The following is a 24,721-nucleotide window of genomic DNA, read 5'->3' as shown; positions in this document are numbered from 1 at the left end:
CATTCTGTCAGTGCTTGGCGAAGCCCTGCCGGAGTTCCTGCCACCACCACCACTACGCCGTCGTGTTGGTTCAGATCTCATCTACCTCCTCTCCCTCACTTGCTGGATTAAGGAGAGGACGCGGCCGAGCCGTACGTGTGCTAAACTCGGAGGTGTCGCACGTGTGGTACTTGGATCGGATTGGATCGCGACGCGAGTACGACTACACCAACCACGATCTCTAGATCATTAACGCTTTCAGTCTACAAGGTATGTACACACCACTCCCCTCTCGTTGCTATACATCTCTTAGATTAGATCTAAGGTTTTCGTAGGAAATTTTTTAATTTTCATGCTTCATTCCTCATCACTTCTTCCCACCGATCGGCATGGAGGTGGTGCATGCAACGCCACAGCCTGTCAAGGCCGCTGTCAACTCTCTAATATGCGCCGCCGCGCAGCTCAAGGGCGGAGGAGCTCATTTTTTTCCCTCCCCCCAGGGTTAGTACATAGCTTCATCTGCCTCGACCCACCTCCATCGTGCTAGATTCGCCGATCTGCTTCGTCCACCTGCTGGACGACATCAAGTTCCCTGCTATCGAGATATTGTTTCTCTCGTGCTGCCTTGTCCACCTTGACACCTTGCTCCCCCGTTTCTCGTGTGTGTTGAGGGCTTGAGGCTGAAGTTCAATGACATTGAACACGTCAATGATACCTTGATGACACTCCAGTCGGCGTTGCTGCAGGAGTTTGTAGTCGAAACCAATGTTGTATGGACGCGCAGTGTCAACCTTGTTGCCCCCGCACTCAAGGATTTGGCAGGAGGTAGAGAAGCATATGGTGGCTGACTTCTCACGTGAGCTACATCTCATAACAGTCGGGCATGTTTTTGGAACACTCGTGTTTCATCCCTTTCGGATTAATTGGATTTCCATGCTATGCAAAGGCTTAAGATCGTCCTGGAGAGATCAATGGTAACCAATTCTCCGCTATGATGATACATCTCAAATGTACAATGTGTACTAGTTTACATTTAATTTTTTAGGTGAAAGAAGGGTGCCCATCACATTGTCCTTGTGAGTCTATGAAGTGGAGATCCCGAACTATCTCCTTCACTGATCTCGAAGAAGTGGAAATCAATGGCTTTGAAGGAGGGTATCATGAGTTCCATTTATTGAAACAAATATTCAGATGTGCGCCAATGCTTAAAAGAATAACTATGAAGCTGTCAACTTTCTATTTGAATGGCAAGTTTTAGTTTTTTGAGATTTATTTTTTATGGCAATTTTAGTGTAAAAAACGTGTTGACGGTACATGTCACACGTGTGGTAGTTATCAGCGCCAAAATTTTATGACATGCCAACTACGCATGGTACAAAAACAACGAAGCAACAGCCCAAAGAATCGTTGCCACAGATCCAAGCTGCAAAACAAACCAGGCCCGCAGAGTTGGTGCTCAAGATATTCCTGGTTTTATTTTGGGTTACCTTTCCATATTTTTTTTATTTTTGAGGGAAAGCCAGTTGACACTTTATTGCTGGTTTATAATAGTTACATCCTTCAAGACATGCGGGAGAAGAAAACTAGGGGGATAATCATCCCACCGATACATCATAAACATGCGGGAGAAGAAAACTAGTTTGAATCATACACATGTCTAGCTAGGAAATGTGCCAAATAGTTGGCTTGTGGGCAGTGTTCAAAACTAATTGAAGGAATATCGTGCGCCAATTGGAAGCAATCTGCCAGTATAGCTGAATAGGGAGCTAGGATATCTGAATCATCATTACATGCGTTGATTACCTCTAAGCAGTCCGATTCCACGGCCACTCGCGAGCATCCAATCTGGTGAAGTAGTCCACCACATATAGCCATCACTTCTGCTGCCGCTGCATTTACAGTATGGTCAATAGTTTCAACAACTCCTGCCATAGCCTCACCCCTATTGTTCCTTAAGATCGCTGCAACAGCCCTGAACCATCCTCAAAAAGAGTAATGCTACACATACAAAGGTTTACATGGATTTTACAAATAGATGAGTTGTGATTGGAGGTTAAGGAGGAGAAAGGGTCCACCCCATGAAAATCAGGGGAAGGGGGATGGTTAGTTACAAAGAAAGAAGCCTAGTCAGCGTGTAACTCTTTGTATGTTTAGCATTATTGCTCAAAAAAAGTGGCATCAGTATTCAAATACTACTATAATGAAGTCTGTTCAATTTTGTTCAAAACAAATCATGCCCAAATACGAGAGGAGAATCTGACCATTGGATTTCATAATGAACACAGATCAATCCTCGAGCTGAGGGTTCAGATGGATAAATATTCTGTTCATATGATACTATGATGCAGTAGTTGAGGAAACAGAGACATGTTTACGCAAATTTTAAGATTTCAAATACTCCCTCCGTCCCATAATATAAGAGTGTTTTTTACACAAATTTTAAGATTCCAAATACTCCCTCCGTCCCATAATATAAGAATGTTTAGTGTCAGCTTATATCTACAGGCAGTAATGTTAAACATACGAGGAGCATATATACTAAATTTCGTATCTTCCTCCTGGTTTAGTGTTTGGTGGGCTTTGATTCATTCCTCGACTATTTGCCTGTAACCCGTTCTGATGCCCTGCGCAGCATAGCAGTAGCTTCGTCCAAACCATGATCATCATTTCCAGTGGAACCAGCTTTATTTTGTTCCATGGTATCGAAACCGTCCTTGATGCTATGTTTAATGCTTGGTTTCTTGCCACCAGCAATTTTCCATGTTTCCTGGAGGGGGCACTTATGGCACCCCTGTTTTGCTGTTCCTTGGCAGTCCTGAATGTTGCCACTCTCTTTCTTGGCTTCAAATCATCATATGTTCTGTATCTGCCCATGCTTGACCTAGGTGAGATACTACTGCTTTGCCAGATTGGAACCCGATCAGCTTCTGCAGTTGTGGCACACAAGGAGTGCGAACCAGAGCTTTAGGGCCTGTTCGGCAACCCTCGACCTCTCAACTCCATTAAGTCCACAGTGGAGCTGAGCCGAGCGAACTCCATGGAGATCGAATCAAGAAGCTGGTTGTTCTCTTTAGATAAATTCGGGATGGTACAAGGTGTAGAAGTGAAGTGGTATTGCTCAAATGCTCACCCTGCCACCAGCTATAATGAATTCAATTTTCTTTCCCGCAATAAGCAGAAATTTGATATATCTAATCTAAGAAAGATGAAAGCCTGGCAAATGGTTACAAGAGAGAACATGACAACTGGTATTCCAGATGGTCCATTACACTTCATCATATCCCGTGACCAATTTTTTTCAAAGATTGGGACAATTTATTCAGGAATAAGACAACCACAATGGAACTTGAAGATGAACTCACCATCAGATTTACCAGGCTCGCTGCCCCATCAGTGGTGAAACAATCATTCCACACGAAAGCAGGTCACAATCAGCATCGACTTGGAAGCATATTTCACAACCTAATAGTGTCTTGGGTATTCTGCAAGGCTACATACAACAGTTACTCAAAACAATGTCAAATTAGAATAACCTCCTGGATGCTTTGGTTCAGTGGCTCAGCTCTCTCCCTTGTTAAGGTTGAGGCAATCAGTGATGGATGGGTTCTCGAGTGCAAAGAATACCATGAAGTCTGTTACAGCCAAGCAACAGTGCAGCAAAACAAGTGCAGAAGCTGCAGTAGTTTTATCGAAGGAACAGAGCAGCTTTATCTCCATGGTGTGATAGCCTCAGTTGTTCAGGATAAAATCAGATCGATTCAGGTGCATGGAATTGCTACTAATACTTTGTTGAATAACTAGTTGGAGGCTAGTAATGAATAATATAATAAACTAGATGATTTCCCGCGCGTTGCGGCGGGACTTTCTACATTTTATATGCAGCTTTAAAGAAAAGCACACATAGTATGAATGAAAAAATATGAAAAAAAATACATCAATTAAAGATCCAATTTGGATATAATGTTTACATATGAAAATTTGAATAAATGCGTTGTTTACAAACAACAAAGATTTAGCATTAACATGCAAGCATTCCTTTGGGTTGGCTTGAAAGAAATTGAAATAAACAAACATTGGGGGAAATAACTGGAAACACATCAAGAATCAAGTCTTCATCATTTGGTTACCACTCCATCAAGATCGCTGATGGGTGAGCGGAGGTTGCAATATCTTTTGATCAAACTGACACACCATATTGAGGTCACATGTGATTGGACAACAAAAAAAATTTAAGCATGAATTATATATCAAAAAATTATGTCTCATAGGTCAAGGAAAACATTCTGCAGTGTACGATAATTGCTTGACAATCTGATATAATCCTTTTATAGGTTTAATATTATCCATATTTATTATAATGATTAATTTATTTGTATAACAAAGATTTCCTACTGTTCCATTCAAACTAAATCATGAAACTGCAACCTTCCTTGTACCAAACCATCTTGTTCTGGTATAAGACATGAGATAGATCTCACAATTTGGCAACAACCCTGTAAACGAACTTATAAACATGGATCCTCGGGAAGTTGCCATGGCAATATATGAATGTTCATTCATCTTTGAGCAGAACTACCAAAGGCATGTACAAAAATAATAAACAAATAATGTGGAAACCAATAAAAATGGATCCTTCGGAAGTTCGTATGCCAAATAATATGAACGTTCATTCATCTAGAACATTACATACAGAATGTATGGTAAAAATAATAAACAAAAGTAGCAAGATAGTAGAGGAGGATTAGGATGGAACCATGGAGCAATTAGCGGATTAGGATGGAATCAGGTGCCATGGGATACACGAGTATTTCACCTTGTCCAACACGGTGGTGTCATGGGGGCGCCAGCAGGCAAGATACAGTCAACGGCGATGGTCTTGAAATTCGTCACCTGCACGTGGATTTACCCGCACCAGTTGTATTATCATAGATCGATCTACACACCACTTCAGATTCTCATGAACACACTGTATATGTTAACTACATCACACGCGCACGATCACCAAATTAAAATGAAATAGCAAGATGGGGAGGAAGAAGACAATGAACTGATTCATATATATAGTTGATTGATCCAGCAAGATAGAATGGAATCGTCTCAATGCCCCTACAACTTACCTGTCAATGCCAATGAGCCGATCAACCCAGGTGAGCTAGGAAGAAAACATATTTCTGCAGCGGCGAGGAGAGCATTAGACGTCCTCGACCACGCGGCATGGAGGAGCGCCTCAGCAGTGCCCGGCCTCGACCTCATGCTTGTGGAAGATGCGGTCGCAGCCGCACGCGGCATGGATCGGAGAGGAGGGGGGCCAACGCCATGAACTCGCGGCAGCTGTATACAGCATACATATTGATGCCAAACGCCATGGTAGTGCACCACCTTGCCGTCATGTTGAGGAATAATAATATTCTAGCTGTGGTGGAGGCCATAGGAACAGAGCAGATCGGTTGCTTAAAAGGAATAACAGCTCTATCTGCAGTACAATCGTTTCCTTAAAAGGAGGAACAGCTATCTGTTACTCTTCCATCTGTTTCGGTGGAAGATGAAGACGAAGTAGATCGGTTGCCGGAGATTAATATAGCCACGTAATTAGTTGATGGATCGTGCAGGAAGCGGAGATTGAGAAGATGTTGGGGAAAGCCAAGGGAGGACGACTCTTGGGTTACAGAGGCCTTTCGGTTTACAGACAATCGAATCATTTTTATTTTTATTTTGTAAAATAATGTGACTTGGTGAGATGCATGATCAAAATAATTAAGAGAAACTGATGATGTGGCAAGGGTGCTGAGGTGGATAGACTGCATGTCAAGAAAAATAGAATAGTGGGGATGAACTATTTAAGTATTATAGATTATAGATTCATGGTTCCTTCCCCTCTTGTACAATCAGGCCTCTAGCAATCAAGGCAGGTGTCCAACCCTCCGTCCCAGGACCCTTACATTTCCAGGCCCATATTAAAATCAAAGTTCAAGTGCTGCATTTGATGCAGGCCTCACAAATTTTTGTGCGGATACCTGGTAAAGCACCTCATCTGCAATCCAATTACCAACGCCTGATATGGAACTCTGCTCATTGAAAAAAGCAATATGTTAAAGTGTGGTACCATAAGAAAATACAGGAAGTTAATTCTGTATATCACAGGAAAAATAATTGTACAGGCAAAATCATCAATCGATTTGATGGAGGTCACCTGATCGAGTAAAAGAGCTTTTATTCCAACCTTCTTCCTGTTCAATCAGTCCACAAAATTGTCAACAGACATCAGCTCAATGAGAGCATCTGAACCTAGCTCAGAAATTGGAGGTACAGTTTCAGGCTGCCAACAATACTTGAGTGAGAAACGTGTGCACAATTTAAAGGACAAGTATCTCGAGAAAATTTACAGTTTCAGGCTGCCAACAATACTTGAGTGAGCAACATCTACTTCGTCAAAAATAAATAAATAGATCAACGGATAGTATAAGATATGCACTGAAGATGTAGACAAGAAATGTTGTGTGTGCTACATAAGGCCCTGCTTGGATTCGGTGTAAGTTTGTACACCTGGATTTAATTTACAGGTGTAAATTACCCGCCACAGTGTGATTTACGTCCGAATAGAAAGAACGGCTGGAGGTCTGTATCGATTACGGAGGTATTTGGGAAGCAACCGACAATCCAAGCGGGGCCTAAGCAGTGATATTGCAGGAAAATCAGAGACAGGCACGCTGACTTGGCTGATCATCTTGAATGGAATTGAAGCAAAGAGAGTCAGCAAGTAATAACTGAAACAGTAGATAATGAACATAAATGTTTGGCCCTCTTTGCTAGACAAGAGTTTATTGAGGAAACATAAATATAAAAAGGTCCAGAGAACACAAAATGGCATCTTGTCTAACAGAACAAGTTCAGTAAGAGAGTTGGTTAGGTTAATGCCATTTATAGTGGCATTTCTCAAACAAACAGTCACAATATGGTTCAATCTGAGGCTCTGAGGGCATGCTTTTGTCAACCAAAGAGGGTTAGGTTAGTCTTGGACTTGTAACATTGACTTCCAGTAAATCATGGGTTTCATACAAGTCCAATCACTAAATATTTTGATAATGTCAAGCCTTCTTCCATCCTCTAGTTCCTTACACCGAAGCTAAGCTCTTTCAACACAAGTGGCCTACATTTTAAAGAGTGGAAAATGTTTCTTCTTTAGCCTTCCAGAGTTATCAGTTGCTTGCTTATCTTTCTTCATATACTCTTACAAAGATCTGAATTGGTGGCGGTCTGTTCACCTTCACCAAGATTACCTCTAAGTTACTAAAAAATTATCACAATTGGCATCCATTATGCTGGGGACATATGGTTGAGTCCAGATGAAATGAGAAGAGAGCGCTAACTTAAATTTAGCTAACTCAAAGGAGCTCAGAGATGATTGTGTCTAACCCATTATCAGAAAGATAGTAATTTCCCTTCAGAGATAATATTTTCAATAATGCCGTGCAATTAGGCACCTCTGAATCATTCAGTACAGAGTGCATGTGTTACTTTGTTCAGGAACTTGCAAGGAAGCTCTTATGACACTTCGTAAAGTGGCACAAGATGCACCTTCTGTTCATCGTATAGGATGCAGTAGTTAGAGAAGAGAATAAACGGAAGATAACTCTCAGTTTAAGAAAATGAGCTATCACAGAGCTCATTTGGTTCATCTAAAGGGAGCTATAAGCATAAAGAGCTGTACATGTACTGCTCATTTTACTTCCAATGAAAACATGCAGTGTGCCATCAAAATGAAACAGCAGAATAGCAACTGAAACCGTAGGCTACACAGAATCACTAGTTTAGAGTAACTGACTCGCATACGTTGAGTGCATTAACTTAAGTAGTTGAATGGCATAGAAACAATTCAAGATTTAAATCCGCAAGCACCATATATATCTAGTAACAATCCACTGGCAAAACAACACGCAGATGATCAGTTGAAATAACCAAGCAAAGTCTTGAGACCAGGTCATGGACTTGGTCAGCATGGGATAAGGATGACCTTGTCGATGCAAAAGAAAGGGTGAGAATCGTGTCGAAGGGCAATTTTGGCTGCCATGCATTAACCCCTGCAGCGGAGGCAAATTGAAAAGCTCTGTTAAGCATCACAATGAGCAAATGTCAAGTGGTCACTGGCAAATAAAACGAATGTGCTGAGAGCAGAAAAAATGGCAGTACATGCTGAACAGAATCTAACTCGAACTAAATAACTTGTGCCAAACCTGAAATTCCATGAAATTCAGATGAGATAACTAATTTCAGGTAATCTAGAAACTGTCTTTTTTGCTAATGAATACAGATGCAAACCAGAATGTTTTCATTGGCAAATAAAATGAAATACATGCTTCACCAAGATTACATAAGTTAATTATTAAAAAGATATCACAGTTGACATCCATTATGTGGAGGACATACGGTTGATTCAATTGGTGTATATTTTGCCTTTTTAGTTTGCAGTAAGTTAGGGGCTATGATAGCACAAGCATTTAAACAACTGATGTAATATAACAAAAAACAACTTGCTTTTTCACATTTCTCAGTGTCATTTCAGCCAAATGCTAACAAAGAAATGGAAGCAGATGCTTCCTATGTACTTCCTCTGTAACTAAATATAAGAGGTAGTGGTATATTGCACAAACTGTTAATAAGGCAGACATTGCTTGGCTACTCACTACAACTAGCTTCACATAACCAATATGATAACAGGGAGATGGCAAGCAGTTTAAAGAACATTGTAATAAGAGTGCTAACTAGTTTGAAGAACATTGTAAGTAAGAAACGAACTAGTCTGAAGAACTTCATAAATGAACATACATTTAAATCAATTTGGGAAAGCAGTGCCAAAACGGCAAACACTCACAACTGGATGGCACAAGCTGTGATTCTGTGAACACTGTGATGCTAAAGAACACAGGAAATATGAGAAGGGTTCATTGTTTATTGCAAGGCAAAAATACTTCCAACTGAGCAGTCAACTGGCAACAGCCAGGAACTACTTGAAGGTGACACAGTAACAGCTTCGATATACATTGTATTAGAGATAAAAATGACATCTGAATAAAAACGAGTCATCTTGACCAAACTACCTCGGTCTCATCATTCACACGATTCTTCCCAGTCTTCAACTTCGACGTCAGGCTGCAGCTTGCTCACCGATTGCCCAGCACTTGGTGCTGCGCTGGATCCAGCACCAACGCGGGGAGCAGAACTGCTGGATCCTGTTTCAGTGCGAAGAGGAGGCTTACGTTTGTTGGTTGGCCCAGAGCTGGTTGCAGCATCAGACTCCAGAGCATTCCAGCGGTTTGAAGAACCCATGACCTGAGCAGGAGTATCACCACGTTTCCACACTGACCCTGAAGCATGACTGAGCACTGTCCAGTCTCCAGATGGGTCGGGCTCAGATTGAGAGGCCTTCCATGGATTGGCACTGCTCTTTGCAGCCAACCCTCCATCTCTCTGTGCTCCAATCCACACATTGCTTGGCACAGAAGCCTGAGTGATGCTGCTTGGGCAAAACATTGCAGCACCCTGGTAAGCAGACCCATAATCCAGCCGCCTCAGCGCTGTCGCTGCTCTAGCTGGATCGCTGAAGACTGCAGCGGCATTCTTGTCATTCAGCCAAACCAATTCACACTCCCCACCAAACCTTAAAACTAGAGAGCTAACATCGGCATCCCTTGGCAGGTCCAGCATTGCAACGACGAGCCTCGGATCCATGTCTACCATGGGATCAAAGTAAGGATGGGACGCCGAGACAGGGACACCAGGCTTAGAGCCCAGAACACGAGCAGGAACCTTGGACTTGGGTGTGACATGGACGGTAATAAAACGCTTGGGTTCCCACCCAACTGCCTGGACAGAAAGCTTCCACCTATCTGCAATGAGCCTGATAGCATCTCTCTTGTCCTTCATCATGTGACAGAAGACATGGAACTTAATGTTGCTTGAAGAATTCCCCTTTGTCTTCCCAAGAACAAGGAACTTGCACCTCTCCTCTATGGCCAGCACCCACTTTGGCTCACGCCGGAAAAGATCAGAAAGCAAATCCGACGCATTCGAGTTCTCACCAAAATGCAGTGCATCCAGATTGGGCGGGGTAATGTCAAAAGCTTCAGCAAGGACCCTTTTCCTCTCCATTTTTGCACACTCCTCATCACAACAAAGTTTCCTCTGCCCAAGAGGAACCCTCTTGCCATTTGATTCCACTGGTTGGAGAGGCATTGGCAGCTGCTGCATGACGGAGATATCGAACGCACTATCACCATTGTAGGCTCCACCAGCACTGCAGGGCACAGCTGTAGTGATACGGCCACAAGAACAGGTAATAGTCACACGGTGTTCACATCTCACATCTGGGCAAGGTGACGATGGGTGGCATGGTGCATTGCAAGTGTGCTTGCATTCCCTCCTTGGGACACCACATAACTGTCCACATGAAACTCTGCCCCCAGAGCTTGAACTAGCTTCTCCATTTGCAGGTGGCGGATCACATGGGGCAGGATGGCAAGTCCTGGCACAAGCATGCAGTCCACATTGACGGTTCTTTCCACAGGGCTGGTTGCATCTGATATCCTTTGAACCACAAGGGATGTTCCTCAACATCACATGCCCCCCAACACATTCTCTTGTGACTGGCACAACGCAAGGTGGGCAGTCCCCGAAATGGCATTGATGCGAAGCTGGATGCCCGCAAGGCTGAGGGACCATGCACTGGTGTGGGCATGATGGAGTTGGTGTCCCGCAAGGCTGTGGTGGTGGAATGGATGTCCTGCCACAGGCACAAGTGAGATCATGGAATATGGTCTCACGGCAAGGGTCACAGTGACCGCTGTGGCAGAGATGCTGGCAACCATGCTGTCCACAACGGAGCTTCTTGCCACATGGTATCTGGCAGAAATGGGGATCCATGTTGTCACCTTGATGCTGAGCAAATGGCTTCGACAGAGGGCAACAGCACTCACTGCACCTGTGCCTCCCGCAGTTCTTCTTGCGGCCACAAGGCTTGTTGCAACGGAACTCTTCCATCGAGACCTTGTAGCACTCCACCATCTGGCCTGATGAGCCACAGCGACACCTCTGCTCGACACGCACCAAGCATGGTGGACACTCTCCTTCGTGGCACGTGACCTTGCACCTGTGCACTCCACACGGCAATCTCTTGTCGCATACCTTGTCACAGGTGGGGATTGGGTCCAAGCAGCTAGCCCTCTTCTCCTGCAGCCTTGTCTTGCCACAATGGCATGTGGTGACCTTCCCTGGCAGAAGCTCACACTCACCGCATGGCCCTGGGTGGCAAACATCCTGGCAGGCATGATTGCGACATGCCAGATTGTGGCCACAAACCTCACTGCAAGAGAACACCCCATCCTTGTCCGAGAGCTTCCCTTTCAGCACCATCTCGCCGCACAGCAATGTCTCTGTTTTCTTGCCACAGAAGCACTGTGCAGGGAAGTTAACCTCGCAGTCACCGCAGGGGCCGGTGTGGCAGACCTTCTCGCAACGGTGCCTCCGGCAGGGCAGCAGCTTCTCGCACCGCTGCCCACACGTGACAGGCGTGCTCCGGTCCGCGCAGCGACGCGTGATAGACTGCTTGCCGCAAGGACAGGGGCGCTCCGGAGCAAACGCCTTGCAGGGCGGGCACGGCCCAGGGTGGCACTGCAGGACGCAGACGTGCGGGCACCTGGTGGCAACATCGTCGCCCTTGGCGGCAGGATCCGCCTTGCCGAGGGGCTTGGAGCAGGGCTCACCGCAGGAGTGCGGGGTGAGGAATAGGTCGTTGGGCGGGTCGCGGCGGCGGCGGCAGAAGCAGGTGTAGGCGATGTCGCGGGCGCGGACGTCCTGCACGGACTGGCAGCCGGGGCAGCGCCAGGCGTCGGAGGCCGGGGCGGAGGCGTCGGAGACGGAGGCCGGGGAGCGCGCCCACTTGCGGATGCAGGGGAGGTGGAAGATGGAGAAGCAGCTGCCGCAGGACCAGACGGGGGCGGAGCGGCGCACCATGTCGTAGCAGATCATGCACTCCACCGCCCCCCGCGCCAGCTTGTCCTGGATCTCCTGCACCAGCTGCGGCACCGTCCCGCCCCCCGTCGCCGCGGGCGCGGGAGCGGAAACCCTCTCTTGCCGCCGCAGCGCGGACGCGTTAACGGGCCCGGACGAGGGAGCCCTCTCTTGCCGCCGCGGGGCGGGGGCGTTAGCGGGCCCGGACGGGGGAGCCCTCTCTTGCGGCGGCGGGGTGGGGCCGTTGTTGCGGTTCGGGCGGCGCTGGCGGCGGCGGGGCGCGCGGCCGTCCGAGGCAGGGCCGGGGTTGGGGTTGGGGTTGGGGTTGGGGAGGGGCAGGAGCGGGGCGGCGTTGTCGCGGTGGTGGGCGGGGTTGGGGGCGGGGGCCTCGGCAGCGGATCGGGGGCGCCATACGCCGCGGGAGGAGGGCGCGGCGGGGCCGCGGCGTTGACCGGTGGGGGGCTGCATGCGGCGGCGGAGCGGGAGGGGGAGGCCCGATGCGTCGTCCGTTGGGGGGTGCTGGGGTGGTTGCGGGGAAGGGGGTGGGGGTGGAGGAGGTGAGGGGGCGGCGCCGAGGCGGAGGCGGAGGCGGAGGCGGGGGGGAGTGGCGGTGGTGGGGAGCGGAGTGGGAGGGGAGGGGGGGATTTGAGGGGGAGGAGAGCCTTGGGGGCGACGGCAAATGGGGCGAGGCCCGTGGGGACGACGGCACCGGGGTCGGTCGGTCCGCCGATCCGGGAGATTTCGAGACGGGAGGGGAGGGGTGGGGTAGCACGTGTGCGGTCGGGTTCCCTTCGGGCTCTGGGGTTGGGTCAGGTCGGTTCGCGTCCTGACGTCACCACGTGTGTGTACCGAGAGCGTGCCTCCGTGGGCCTGCCTCAACGCCTTATTTTAAAATCGAGCTTCTCAGTCGAAATTGGCCTTGGACGCTCAACGTGTTCGCTGCTTAGACAACTCGAACGCACGGACGTATTTCATCTCTTCGAGTTCGTTTGAACGGGCTTGGACAAAAAAAAAAAAAACACAGCCATTTCTACCGCCGTCGCGGCTTCCAACACAGGCTCATCGGCGGCCCGCCCACCGCTTCCGAAGTCCCCGGACATGTCAACAACCCCGTTGACGTACTGGTACCTTCCCGGACGCGATGCAGCCACGTCGTCTAAGGACGGCTCACCGAGATGGGTCACAATGTGCCGACGTCCACCGTGGTGCACCCCTTGATCCCAACTACACTCATGTGGACGGTCAGTCCACTAGGGCACACAGGAAGCCCCCGCGCGTGGTCTCCCCAGTCAGCTTCTTCGATACCTATAACCTTTTTAATGAAACACCCACACCAACATCACGAAATTGAGAAAACCAGATACTTTCCCCCATGAATCACACCTATGTTACCTATGAGAGCACACGTTGTGCTTCCTATATACAATATACGAGGAAAAACAAGAAAAATGGAAAAAGTATCATAGAACTAGAAAAAGTCAAGAAATCGAGAAAACCTCAAGGAAACCGAAAAAAAACCCACACATACGCCCTCCATTCCCGTGAACCTACTGTTTCCTATGGGATGCGCCCAGTGCATGACACATGATAACGTAGGAGAGCTCCCCATGAGTAACCCCTAGGAAGCCCACCCAAAGGGTATCTTTTAACTAGTTGCCTCCGAAGGAGATTCTCTATGTGCAATTCACAAAGTCAGGGGATAACTTAGCCACAACTTTCATTTTCTATGAACCTATAGCTTCCACCCACCCGCAACACGTGGCAGGGTAGGAGAACGCTCCTCGTGCTTCCCATAAGTGACCCCTAGGAAGCCATCCAGAGGGTGCCCATTAACTAGGTGCTTCCGGAGGAGATTCTCTAACATAGTTCACTAAGTTAGAGGATAACTTAGCCACCACTTCCATTCCCATGAACCTGTAGCTTATTGGTTGGGGTGCGCCCAGCCGCGACATTTGGTAGCGCATGAGCACTCCTCATCAGCGCCCCTTGAGAAGCTCACCCAGAGGGTACCTTTTAACTAGTTTCTCTGGAGGAGATTCTCTTACGTGCAGTTCACTAAGTCAGAGGATAACAAGGCAACAACGTGTAGCGGGTATTTAGGGCGGTTCCTATTTGGCATTTTCAAGTGCCCGTACTGTGTATTTTACAAACGGGTGCCTAAAGCGCCCCCGTGCTGGGCCAGCCCATGTAGGTTTTTTTCCTGGTTTTTAGATCCGGAACAAATGCACAAGTTGGTTGCAATTCGAACCAACAGCCTCCCTCATTGATACACGCTGGTGTAACCACCACACCACCCAGTGGGATCTAACAACTTACAACCTTTTCTTTCTTATATTCTTTCTTTTTTCCTGTTCGCTTTTTTTCTTTTTCTTTTTTCTTTTTCCTCTACCCAGTTCAACGATTGTTTGCAAATACGTGAATTTTTTCTTCAAATTGATGATTTTTTTTGAAATTTGATAAACCTTTTCAAATTTGATGAACTTTGTATCAAATGGATGAACCTTTTCACTTTTAGTGGTTATTTTTTGAAAATCCATGATCTTTTTTCAATTTGTTTTTCAAATTTGATGATTTTTTTAAATTGGAAGATTTTAAAAAAAATTATGGGTTTTTAAAATTGATGCACTTTTTTCATATCAGATGAACTTTTTTTAACTTGATAATTTTTTTTTGAAAATCAATGATTTTTTCTCAAATTAGATGAACTTTTTTTATTTGATGAATCATTTTCAAATCGATGAACTCTTTTCCAAACTCGCGATTTTTACCTTATTTTTGCGCTTTTTTCAAATTTATGAACTGTTTTTGAATTTGTGGTTTTATTCCAGTTCTACCTTTTCTAAGCCAAACGGTCAAACAGCAACAGGAGACCCGCTCAACTTTCATTTTTCGAGAATCTGGAAGACCCGCTCAACTTTCTTTTTGAGGGGTGGGAGACCCGGTCAACTATACTTGCCCATGGGAAGCCCGACCCGAAAAAGCCCGACCCGGCCCAGCCCGACGCTGCTCCCGGGCTGGGCTCAGACCTAGATTTTGAGCCCGATGGCAGGGCCGGGCCCGTCGTTTTTACACTTTTCTGAAGGTCAGGCCGGGCCGACCCGGAGCCCGACGGGCTTTTACGTGTTCGGGCCGGGCTCGGGCCTAGAAAACAGGCCCGATGGCCGGGCCGGGGTTTTTCTGCGTCGGGCTTGGCTAGGCCTGGCCTGAAGCCCAGCCCGGCCCAAGGTATGGTCAGGTATACGCTCAACTGTGAACGAGCAAAGAAATCGGCTGCGAACCGAGCGAGTGAAGGAATCGGGACCGGAGCGAGCGAGCGTGTTGAGCTGGGCCAACAGCGTGGCTGCGTGAGCGCCAGTAGCGCTAAGGGCATGTACAATGGTTGATAAGATAGTCTTATTTTAAGTTTTGCATGTAATTTAGAGATGACAAAGAAAAATGTCTACAATGGGTCATCTCTTAGCCTTATTTTCAATAACTAGTAAATTTCTAAAAATATGATGAGACATATTGTGCTAAGATATCATCTCTTGTCTTCTCTTAAATAAGAAAAGACAAACCTTTTCTCTCTCCTTCACCTCATTATTTATCCTAAGATAACACCATTGTACATGCCCTAAGTGGCGCAGAGAGCGCCCAATAGGAGCTCCCCGTATTTAGCCCGGCAATTGCAAATGGTGCACGGGCACCACCATGGTGCCGGTTTCAAGAAAAACATTTTCTACAACGTAAAAAATGATGAATTGTTTTGTAAACACACACACACACACACACACATGTATAACACATATGTACAAATTTTCATGACATTTTACTTCCACACGTGGCGTAGGAAAAAAATGTATTTTCTAATGGGCAGCTTTTTGTTTGTTTTTGGGCCAGAACTTTTTTTTTGTACAGCGTAGAAATTACATTTTCCAAAACAAAATTTCATGGATCCTAGTGAACACATACAAGTTTCCACAGAATTTTTATTAATTTATTTCGAAACTTCTAAATATGTTTTTGGATTTTCACACCGGCATTTAGCCTGATTATTCTCAGCTATCACAGAGCCATTTGGTTAACCACGGCTATAAGCAGAAAGAGCTGTAAGGTGAACATTCACTGCAGGTCATTTTACCCCCGCTGGAAACATGCAGAGCGTAGTCGCAATGAAACAACAACGCACAATTGTAACTGAAACCATAGGTTTAAAATGACAATCACCTTCAAGTAATTGACTGAAGACATAGATAGACTGCAGTTAACTTCAATAGTCAAATGGCATAGAAACCACACAAGATTTAACTGAGCACCTTAGATTATAGCTAGTACAGTACACTGACAAAAGAGCATGCCGGATGATCGGTTGAAGCAACCAAGCAACGTCCTGAGACCTTGTCAATGAACACCCTGAATCAACACACCCGAGAATCTCATCGACGGGCAATTTTGGCTGTCGTGCATTAACCCTGCAGAGGAGACAAATTGAAAAAAGATCCCGTCAGAGCATCGCAACCAGCAAATGTGGAGTTATATGTGTAGGAATGTTTGTCAAATAAAACACAATATACTGAGAGCAGAAAGAAACCGAAAGGCCAATGAAAAATTCAGATGAGACAGCAAACTTCAGGTAATCTAGAAACTGTCTTTTTGCTACTGAATAAAACGGAATACATGCTGACAACAGAAAGAAATAGCAAAGTCCTTGCTGAACAGAGTTTAACTGGGACTAATAATTTGTACGAAACCCCAAGGCCAATGAATTCAGGTGGGACAACTTCAGCTAACCAGGAAACTCAAATACAAACACACAATAGTAGGGCAAGATGAATGAAGAAGATTGTGAAATGCAAACGAGCAATTTTAGGTAAGGAAGCCTGAATAAAAATATTGAATTGTTGTTATCATCCAATCCACCAATCAGTTTCTATTTCTATCAAAATATGAGGGTGCGAGCACACAAATTCGGCTGAAATATAGTATGTTAAATTAGCTAATAAACTGGACATGCACAACCAAACTCTATAATTGGCATGCCAACCCCACATAGTTGACAAATCTTACACAACGATTAACAGTTATATCTTTGTTTTGTGTAGGAGGATGCTAATAATGTATGCCAAACATATACTCACCAGAACTGTGATAAACATCGCATTTCACAGATGAACATGCCTTGAAGATGCTGTATATCTTTGCGCATCCCTCATGACTTGCCGAGGTCTCTTCTGACAGCTGCACACTCATTCTTTTCAACGTCGGTGCACATCCAAGTATCAATTGTAATAAATCAAATTCATGATCCTCTCCTTCGAAGCCATCGAACTCCACTTCTTTCAGAGCAGCCAAGGAGATAGTCTCAAACCTCCAGTTCCGAAACTTACAAGGACAATGTAGCCGGCATCCTCCTTCCATCTAAAACCCAAAATGTATATCTGAATAACCACACAAAGTATTATTGGCGTATATAATCAGAGCAGAGAATTACCGCTGATCTCTTCAAGATGACCTTAAGCCTCCGTGTAGCAGCACGAATTTTATCCATCCCAAGGAGATGAAACACAAACCCTCCAAAAGCATGCCCCTTTGCTGTGAGATGTAGCTCTAAACAAGAGAAGGCAACAACCATATGTTTCTCTATCTCCCGCGTAAAGTTGTCCGCCTGAGCGTGTAAAAACGAGTCCTGAAAAAACAATTTGCCAAGATATACATCATTCAGAAATTAATTTAGTCAAGAGCTTGCAGTAGAGGGGACGCACCGCACGGGCATGAATTTGCAGCGAGGATAGCTGTCCTTGTCTCTCTGCCGTCTGTAGCCGCAGCGTCTTGAGGCTCCAAAGACCAAACACAATGTGGTGCCCCAAGTAGCAGCAGTTCCACGAAACCTTCTCCACCATTGGTGCCAGGACGGAGATGCTGATCTCCCCGCCATTGGCAAATGAGAGGGCCAATTGCTTAAGTGCGGGCGCAACGATGTCCACACGTTGTGTCTCTCTGATCCGGTGGTGCACAACAAGCTCCTGCAGCGATGGGGAGTTGACCATAATGTCGCACTTGTAGTTAGGAAACAAATCCCTGGTGACGCGGAGCGTGCGCAGGCGCGGGCAGCAGGAGAGCAGGGCGTCGAGCTCGGTAGTGCAGTACGACAGGGACAGCGCCTCGAGTCCGGGGAACTGAGCGCCGGCTGGCACGCGGAGGGAGAAGGGGGTGGAGAGGCCCAGCGAGATGGAGGTGGCGCGGTGCGAGCAAGGCAGGTCGACGGCGACGAGACGGTCTGCGAAAGCAAGGCCGGTTAAGCGGGAGGGGAGGCGGAAGTCGAGCTTCTCCGGCTGGAGCCGCGCGGCGGCGCGGAGCAGCGAGTTGACGCCGGCGCTGTCTGTCCGCTGCTCCTCGGGGACGCAGATTTCGAGCAGGGAAACCGCGTGCGGGGGAGGCAGGACGCGGCCGAGCGCCGCCTCGAGCGAGGGGAAGGGCACGTCGCGGAAGACGATCTGGCGGAGGAGCGCCCAGAGGCCGCGCCACCGGCGGGAGAGGACGCTGGTGCGCGCGGCGGCGCTGGCGCAGGGGAGGCGGGCGAGGAAGAGGAGGAGCACCTCGTCGGGGAGGGCGCTGATGAGGTCCGCTCCGCCGCCAGGGCTGCCTACCTCTTGGGTGGAACTCCGGCGAGGCCAGCGAGGCCCCGAGCTCCCCTCCATCGACGCCCGGATCTCACCTCCGACGGAGTGACAAAATCAGATGGGGATGCCTGGACTAGCGGACTACCAGTCGTACAGCATCTCCCTTTCCTTTTTCTTCAGAACGATAGGCCTTCGAGCATGTCTGGCGGATGTGCGTACATTTCCTGGCCCATTAGGCCTCCTTTGGTAGAAGTGGGCCGGAGGGGTTTTCAGCAGATTTTCCTCGCGTGGCCCAGAACCCTTGTAAATCCCCGTTAGCCCATTTGGTATGCGGGGTTTCGACGGCCCAACCCCCTCCGATCCCCTCCTATACCCCCTTTCCACGCGGTTCAGAGCCTTTGAGGAGTGAGGCGTGGATTTGGGAGGAGACAAAGCCGCCCGCCGCCTGCTCACCACGCCGCTGCCCGCCGCCTGCTCACCGCATTCAAAGTTTAAGTGTCGCATTTGGTGTAAATAAAGCACCTCATCTGCAATCCAATTACCAATGCCTGATATGAGCCATTAGAAAAAGATGTCAAATATTGTAGCGTCATGAGAAAATAATACAATAAGTTAATTCTACATATCGTACGAAAACATGATTGTAGAGGCAAGAACTTCAGTTGACTCGATAGCAATCACCTGATCAAGTAAAAGGGCTTTTGTTCCAATCTTCTTCCTGCTTGACGAGTCTGTAAAATTGTCAACAGACATCGGCGCAAAAAGAGCATCTGGACCTAGTTTAGAAAATTGGAGGAACAGTTTTAGACTACCAACGGTACTTGAGTGAGCTAACTTGTACAAGATTTCAAGTATAACCAGGTAATTTACTTTGAGCTTGTGAAAACACCTACATCATTGAAAGTGCGTTATATCGACTAGAGGGGGAGTGAATAGGCGATTTTTATGAAATTCTTCACTGAGGAATTTGCTGGTAAGGAAATTCCTTAGCGAAGAACTATCAGCAGCGGAATGAGTACTCAAAAGTAAACATAACAGAATACAAGCATAGTCATCATGATGAAATGAAGACAGACACATAGTACAGAAGCGTAAACACAGGATAACACAGGATGAAGACAAACAGACTGAAGAAATTGAACTGAGGAAATTAAGAAAGTCTTCAGTCAAAGTCTTCAAACACAGATATGAACAAGCACACAACATAGTTATGAGGAAATGAAAGAGTTGAGAAAATAGAACCAGTAAGCTTGGTGAAGACAATGATTTGGTAGACCAGTTCCAACTGCTGTCTCAGTTGTACATCTGGTTGGAGCGGCTGAGTATTTAAACTTGAGGACACACAGTCCCGGACACCCAGTCCTGAACACGCAGCTCAGGACACCCAGTCCTCACCGTATTCTCCTTGAACTAAGGTCACACAGACCTCGTCCAATCACTCGTGGTAAGTCTTCAGGTGACTTCCAAACCTTCACAAACTTGGTCACTCGGCGATCCACAATTCCTCTTGGATGCTCTAGACCATGACGCCTAACCGTCTGGAAGAAGCACAGTCTTCAAAGGTAACAAGCGTCGGATCCACGCAGGATCAATCTCTTTAGTGATGCTCAATCACTTGGGGTTTGTAGGTGTTTGGGTTTTGGTTTTTTGGTTTTTTCCTCACTTGATGATTTTCGTTCAAAGTCCTTGGAGGATGGGTTGCTCTCAAATGACAAGTGTCAGTTTCTCTCGGAGCAGCCAACCAGCTAGTGGTTGTAGGGGGCGGCTATTTATAGCCTAGGGAGCAGCCCGACATGATAAGACATAAATGCCCTTCAATGATATGACCGTTAGGTGGATAGATATTTTGGGACAGCTGGCGCATAGCACAGCAACGGTCGGAATTTTGAGTAGCAAAATCCTCAGGGCTATCATGTTCCTCACTGTGTAGGAAATCCGCACTGGCGAATTCCTAACTCCTCAGTCAGAACAAATTCCTCAGAGACCAGAAGAACTTCGTCTCTGTCACTGAAGAATATGACTGGACTGTATGAGATTTCCAATGGCTTCACTCGAAGGGATTGGTAGGTGTAGGATTTTGAGTTGAGCATCACATGGAAATTTTTCCTTAGTATTTCCTCGACCCCCTTTAACAGTACGGTGTTTCCTATGACTCAAGAAAGAGAAAATGAAACTATGAAAACAAAAGTCTTCACGCTTTATGTTCCTCGAATGAATACCAAGTTTTCAAGGTCACACCATTTTCTTCACTTTCAAAGTCTTCAGAAAGTCTTCAGAATACCAAAGTCTTCAGACGAAGAACTTCATTTTTAGGGGTCGACTTTCTCTGTAAATATCAAACTTCTCATAGACTTATAGACCTGTGTACACTCATAAACACATTAGTCCCTTAACCTATAAGTCTTCAATACACCAAAATCACTAAGGGGCACTAGATGCACTTACAATCTCCCCCTTTTTGGTGATTGATGACAATATAGGTTAAGTTTTCAACGGGGATAAACATATGAAGTGTAACTACTAATATTGTGGAACTTGATTACAAGATATAGAAGAACTCCCCCTGAAGATGTGCATAGTGAGGAATTTGCTTTTGAAGCAATGCACACTTGAAGAGTTGAATCATGGAGATCTCCCCCTATATCTTGTAATTCATACACGCATTTGATATATAACAGTGAAGAATTTGAAATGCATGATGAAATATGGTGACTGATGTAATTCAGCATGCGTGCAATAATATTAACGAGGAATAAGCATGCAAAAAAAACGTATCAAGAGTATCAGAGCACCATCGGGTTTAAGTTTACAACTCGATCCAATAAAGTCGCAGAAGAACGAGAGTTGTAGCTTAACAAAAAACGCCCATATAGAAAGACCCGCTTGAAGACTAACTCAAAATTCTCCCCCTTTGTCATCAAATGACCAAAAGGAACGAATATGAGGACTAACGCCCCTGAAGAATATCAAGTTGATGAAGGAGCGCCGGCGTTGTTGGGGTCGTTTGTTGTAGTAGGGCCTGCCGCAGTGTCGTCCAAGTCTTCATTTTCATCAGTGTCGCGCGATGAAGAATATGAGCTGACCACCAGAGAAGGAACCTTGACCTTCTTGAATTTCTTCGGTGGAGGTGCAGACCAGTCAAAATCTTCTTTGAGACCCATGATCTTTAGATCTTCTTCACCATACAGATGTGACAGGATTGCCCAGGTGCGACCGAAGACTTGATGGAGGTAGTAGTGGTTTTTCTTCACTGCATTGTGTGTGGCAGTCATGTTGTGAAGAAGTGAACCAAACTGACGCTTAACCCATTTGTGATTTCGATCCACCTTCTGGTGAAGACTAAGCAGAAGTTCACGGTCAGTCATCACGCGCGGAGCAGTGGCTTGAGGAGTGGACTTGGGTGCATTGGCAGAGTCATATGTGGCAGAGTCATCATTGATGGAATAAGATGCAGCTTTGCGAAACTGACCATCCAATGGACGAATGCCTTCATCTATTACAGCTGATGCCTTGCCCTTTCCATCAACTGAGGAATATGTCTGCTTGAGGACTTCAATTGGGGGCAAGTAGCTGAGGTGATTCTGGAAATCAGCTTTGTAGTTGAGTGAAGACCTTGTCCTAAGAAATCTCATAATCCAAGGTGCATAAGGCTTTAGCTCAAACGGAGACAGTGCAATATTGGCCATAGTCCTCATGAAGAAATCGTGATAATTGACAGGAATGCCATGAACGATGTTGAATACCAGATTCTTCATGATGCCAACAATTTCCTCATCAGATGAGTCGTGGCCTTTGATAGGACTGATTGTCCTTGTAAGAATACGATAGACAGTTCTGGGCACGTACAGCAATTCCTTCACGAGGAATTTGGTTCTTCGTGCCTAACCTGGCTTCAAAGGTTTCATCAGCACCTGCATGTAATGATGTGTGAGCTCAGGTTCACTGTAGATGCAGCGAACTTCTTCAAGGGGAGGACTGAGTGGTAGAGCACGAAGCAATTTAGAGGCTGGTGTAGTGTAGTGAGTGTTTTCAGACATCCAGTCCAACACCCAGGAATTCACATCTTCAGCATCTCCAGTGATGTGCAGCGTTGCATAGAATTGAAGAATCAGTTCTTCATTCCAATCGCAGATGTCAGAGCAAAAGTTTAGCAGTCCAGCGTCGTGAAGAGCACTGAGGACTGGTGCAAAGCACGGCAGAGATTCCATATCCACGTGAGGAATATGTTCATGGTAGAAGATCTTCTCCTTATTGAACAGCACTGAGAAATAGAAATTGGCTTGACTAGCAGTCCAGAAACGCCTCTTCCTAATGCTAGCAGAGTTATATGGGTTGTAATCTTCGAAGAATATGTGCTCGCCGAAGAAATCATCAGCCTTGAACTTTTGCTTGCGTGAGAATGGGTCCTTTGGCTTCGGCAGAGGAGTGTCGGTGAGTTGCATCACGACCTCAGGAATCTCAATCGCAGGTTCTTCAGGCTGAGGAATTTCTGGTGCCTCCTAAGTGACAGTCTGCGTCATTGGTTGTTCAGCAGCAGCAGTTTCTTCAGCGCTAGTGGCTGGAATTTCCTCATGGACAGATGCAGTGGGATGAGTTTCTTCAGAGCCGATATGTATAGTTTGTGTGGAGGGACTGAGGAATTTGCTGTAGAGGGGTGAACATTGGAGAGTTTGGATGCTGACTTCCCAGAATTCATCACTGTTTACGGGTGTGGAGCAGCCAATGTCCACATCTTCATCTTCCATTTCTTCAACACCAGCCTCTTTAGCTGTGAACTGAGGCATAGGCGAGGAGATGATAGGTGTTGAAGGGAGCGCATCCACTTCAATTTCTTCATCCAACGGTTCAGACGAAGCAGCGGAAGGAGTTTCTTCATCAGATCCGCAGGGGATCACATATTCTTCATCAAAAGGAACAAGGTCCTTTGATGGCCTGGTTGAGATGGGAACAGCATCAATCGGATTTGCAAATGAACTTGTCATAGGCTTCATTTTTTTTGGAGCTGAAGAATCTGAAGTAGCTGATGCTTTCCTTTTCTTTACTGCAGCACGCTCTGCAGCCTTGGTCTTTTTCACATCTGATGCAGATGGAAGGATTGGAGTTGAAGTTGGTGCAGGAGCAGCTGAGTACTTTGGCGGAGGAGCTGAGGACTTTGGAGGAACAGGAGCAGCATGAGGAATTGGCTGTGAGGGCTTTGAGGATTCTGGCCGTGAGGGTATTGCTGAGGAACTTGGCCTTGAGGACATTATTGGTGAAACACTTGGCTTGCGTGCAGGCTTCTTTGACATAGCCTTCTTTGGCTTGACAGCAGAGGCCTCAGCAGAGGCAGCAACAGCAGCAGAGTCTTCATTGAATTTCCTCACTGCTTCTCTAGCTTGCTTAGCCAACTTGGCTTGGCGCTTGGCCCATTCATCAGGATAGTCCTCACCGCGCTTGAGGCTGGTGGGATCAGCGATTTGGCCAGGTGCCAATGGAGGTCTTGGGCATGGAGGATTGAGTGCGAATTTCTTCATGTACTTAGGAGTGACATATCTGTATTCTCTCCACTCTCTTGCCCATCTCCTCTCTATCTTCTGAATGCGCACTTTGCGCTCATTCTTGGTTTCCTCAGAAGGTGTGTAGTACCCAGCATATATTTCATCAGGGATCTCAAACGCTGTATTTACCTCAGGCCTCTTTCCTCTCTTCTGTGGCTTCTTACCATCAGCCATTTTCTTCAGTTGAGGAATTTGAACAATTGAATTCTCTGAAGAAGTATGCAACTTTTCTTCGAGGAACGCTGCAAATGAGTTAAGTTGACGAGAACCTAGTGATTCAGCAGCTGACATGTGTACCTGTGAACAGAGTATAGTTGCGAGGAATTTGGAGAGGTCATATGCGTTCTCAGAAGGTTTCGTAAAAAGAACAAGTTAGAGGAATTTGACCAGATGAGTCTTGAAGAATTTCACTAAGCGTTCTTTGTCTTAGGTTCCAGAGATGTGTAGATTAAAAATCCACACATTTGAGGAATCTTGAAGAAAAACATGGCTTAGAGAAACGAATCAAGAACAGATGACCTGTGAGGTGTTTAGTGTGTGAATCTATGAAGAAAAACACCTTTAAAGATTTTGAAGATAATCATTCGAATCAACGAGGGTAGT

At 46.3% G+C, this 24,721-nt stretch overlaps 2 protein-coding genes across 4 annotated transcripts; both read right to left on the bottom strand.

Moving 5' to 3' along the window:
* Positions 1 to 5,784: 5,784 nt before the first annotated feature.
* Positions 5,785 to 12,567, bottom strand: LOC125519420 (NF-X1-type zinc finger protein NFXL1-like). 3 transcript variants are annotated; one of them, XR_015611803.1, is made up of 4 exons: positions 9,075 to 12,567; positions 7,991 to 8,057; positions 6,170 to 6,295; positions 5,785 to 6,044 (listed from the first exon to the last, which is right to left on the bottom strand). XR_015611803.1 is itself a non-coding variant. In XM_087537149.1 (2 exons), the coding sequence occupies exon 1, from the start codon at positions 12,448 to 12,450 to the stop codon at positions 9,085 to 9,087; it is 3,366 nt and encodes a 1,121-aa protein (XP_087393275.1). In that variant the 5' UTR covers positions 12,451 to 12,567; the 3' UTR covers positions 7,787 to 8,057; positions 9,075 to 9,084. The 3 variants fall into 3 exon arrangements, 1 of the variants encoding a protein (XP_087393275.1); XR_015611804.1 differs by lacking the exons at positions 5,785 to 6,044; positions 6,170 to 6,295 and adding an exon at positions 6,334 to 6,743; XM_087537149.1 differs by lacking the exons at positions 5,785 to 6,044; positions 6,170 to 6,295 and having other exon boundaries at positions 7,787 to 8,057.
* A 3,606-nt stretch (positions 12,568 to 16,173) lies between these two features.
* On the bottom strand, positions 16,174 to 18,742 carry LOC125521571 (putative FBD-associated F-box protein At5g56560). The gene is made up of 4 exons (XM_048686634.2): positions 17,724 to 18,742; positions 17,453 to 17,647; positions 17,100 to 17,379; positions 16,174 to 16,433 (listed from the first exon to the last, which is right to left on the bottom strand). The coding sequence occupies exons 1-4, from the start codon at positions 18,657 to 18,659 to the stop codon at positions 16,363 to 16,365; spliced, it is 1,482 nt and encodes a 493-aa protein (XP_048542591.1). The 5' UTR covers positions 18,660 to 18,742; the 3' UTR covers positions 16,174 to 16,362.
* Positions 18,743 to 24,721: the final 5,979 nt, after the last annotated feature.

The sequence above is a fragment of the Triticum urartu genome, chromosome 7A (assembly GCF_056163025.1).
Source record: "Triticum urartu cultivar PI428250 chromosome 7A, HENAU_Tu73, whole genome shotgun sequence".
NCBI lineage: Eukaryota > Viridiplantae > Streptophyta > Magnoliopsida > Poales > Poaceae > Triticum > Triticum urartu.
The sequence above is the reverse complement of the archived record's forward strand: the minus strand, read 5'-3'. Positions and strand labels throughout refer to the sequence as shown.

Bases quoted from the DNA above. Each gene is read 5' to 3' on its own strand.
- LOC125519420 (XM_087537149.1), bottom strand. From the start codon at position 12,450: ATGCAGCCCCCCACCGGTCAACGCCGCGGCCCCGCCGCGCCCTCCTCC.
- LOC125521571 (XM_048686634.2), bottom strand. From the start codon at position 18,659: ATGGAGGGGAGCTCGGGGCCTCGCTGGCCTCGCCGGAGTTCCACCCAA. The intron at 17,648-17,723 runs GTGCGTCCCCTC...TTGTTTTTTCAG, and splicing joins TGCAAATTCATGCCCGTGCG to GACTCGTTTTTACACGCTCA. The intron at 17,380-17,452 runs GTAATTCTCTGC...TTTGGGTTTTAG, and splicing joins TCATCTTGAAGAGATCAGCG to ATGGAAGGAGGATGCCGGCT.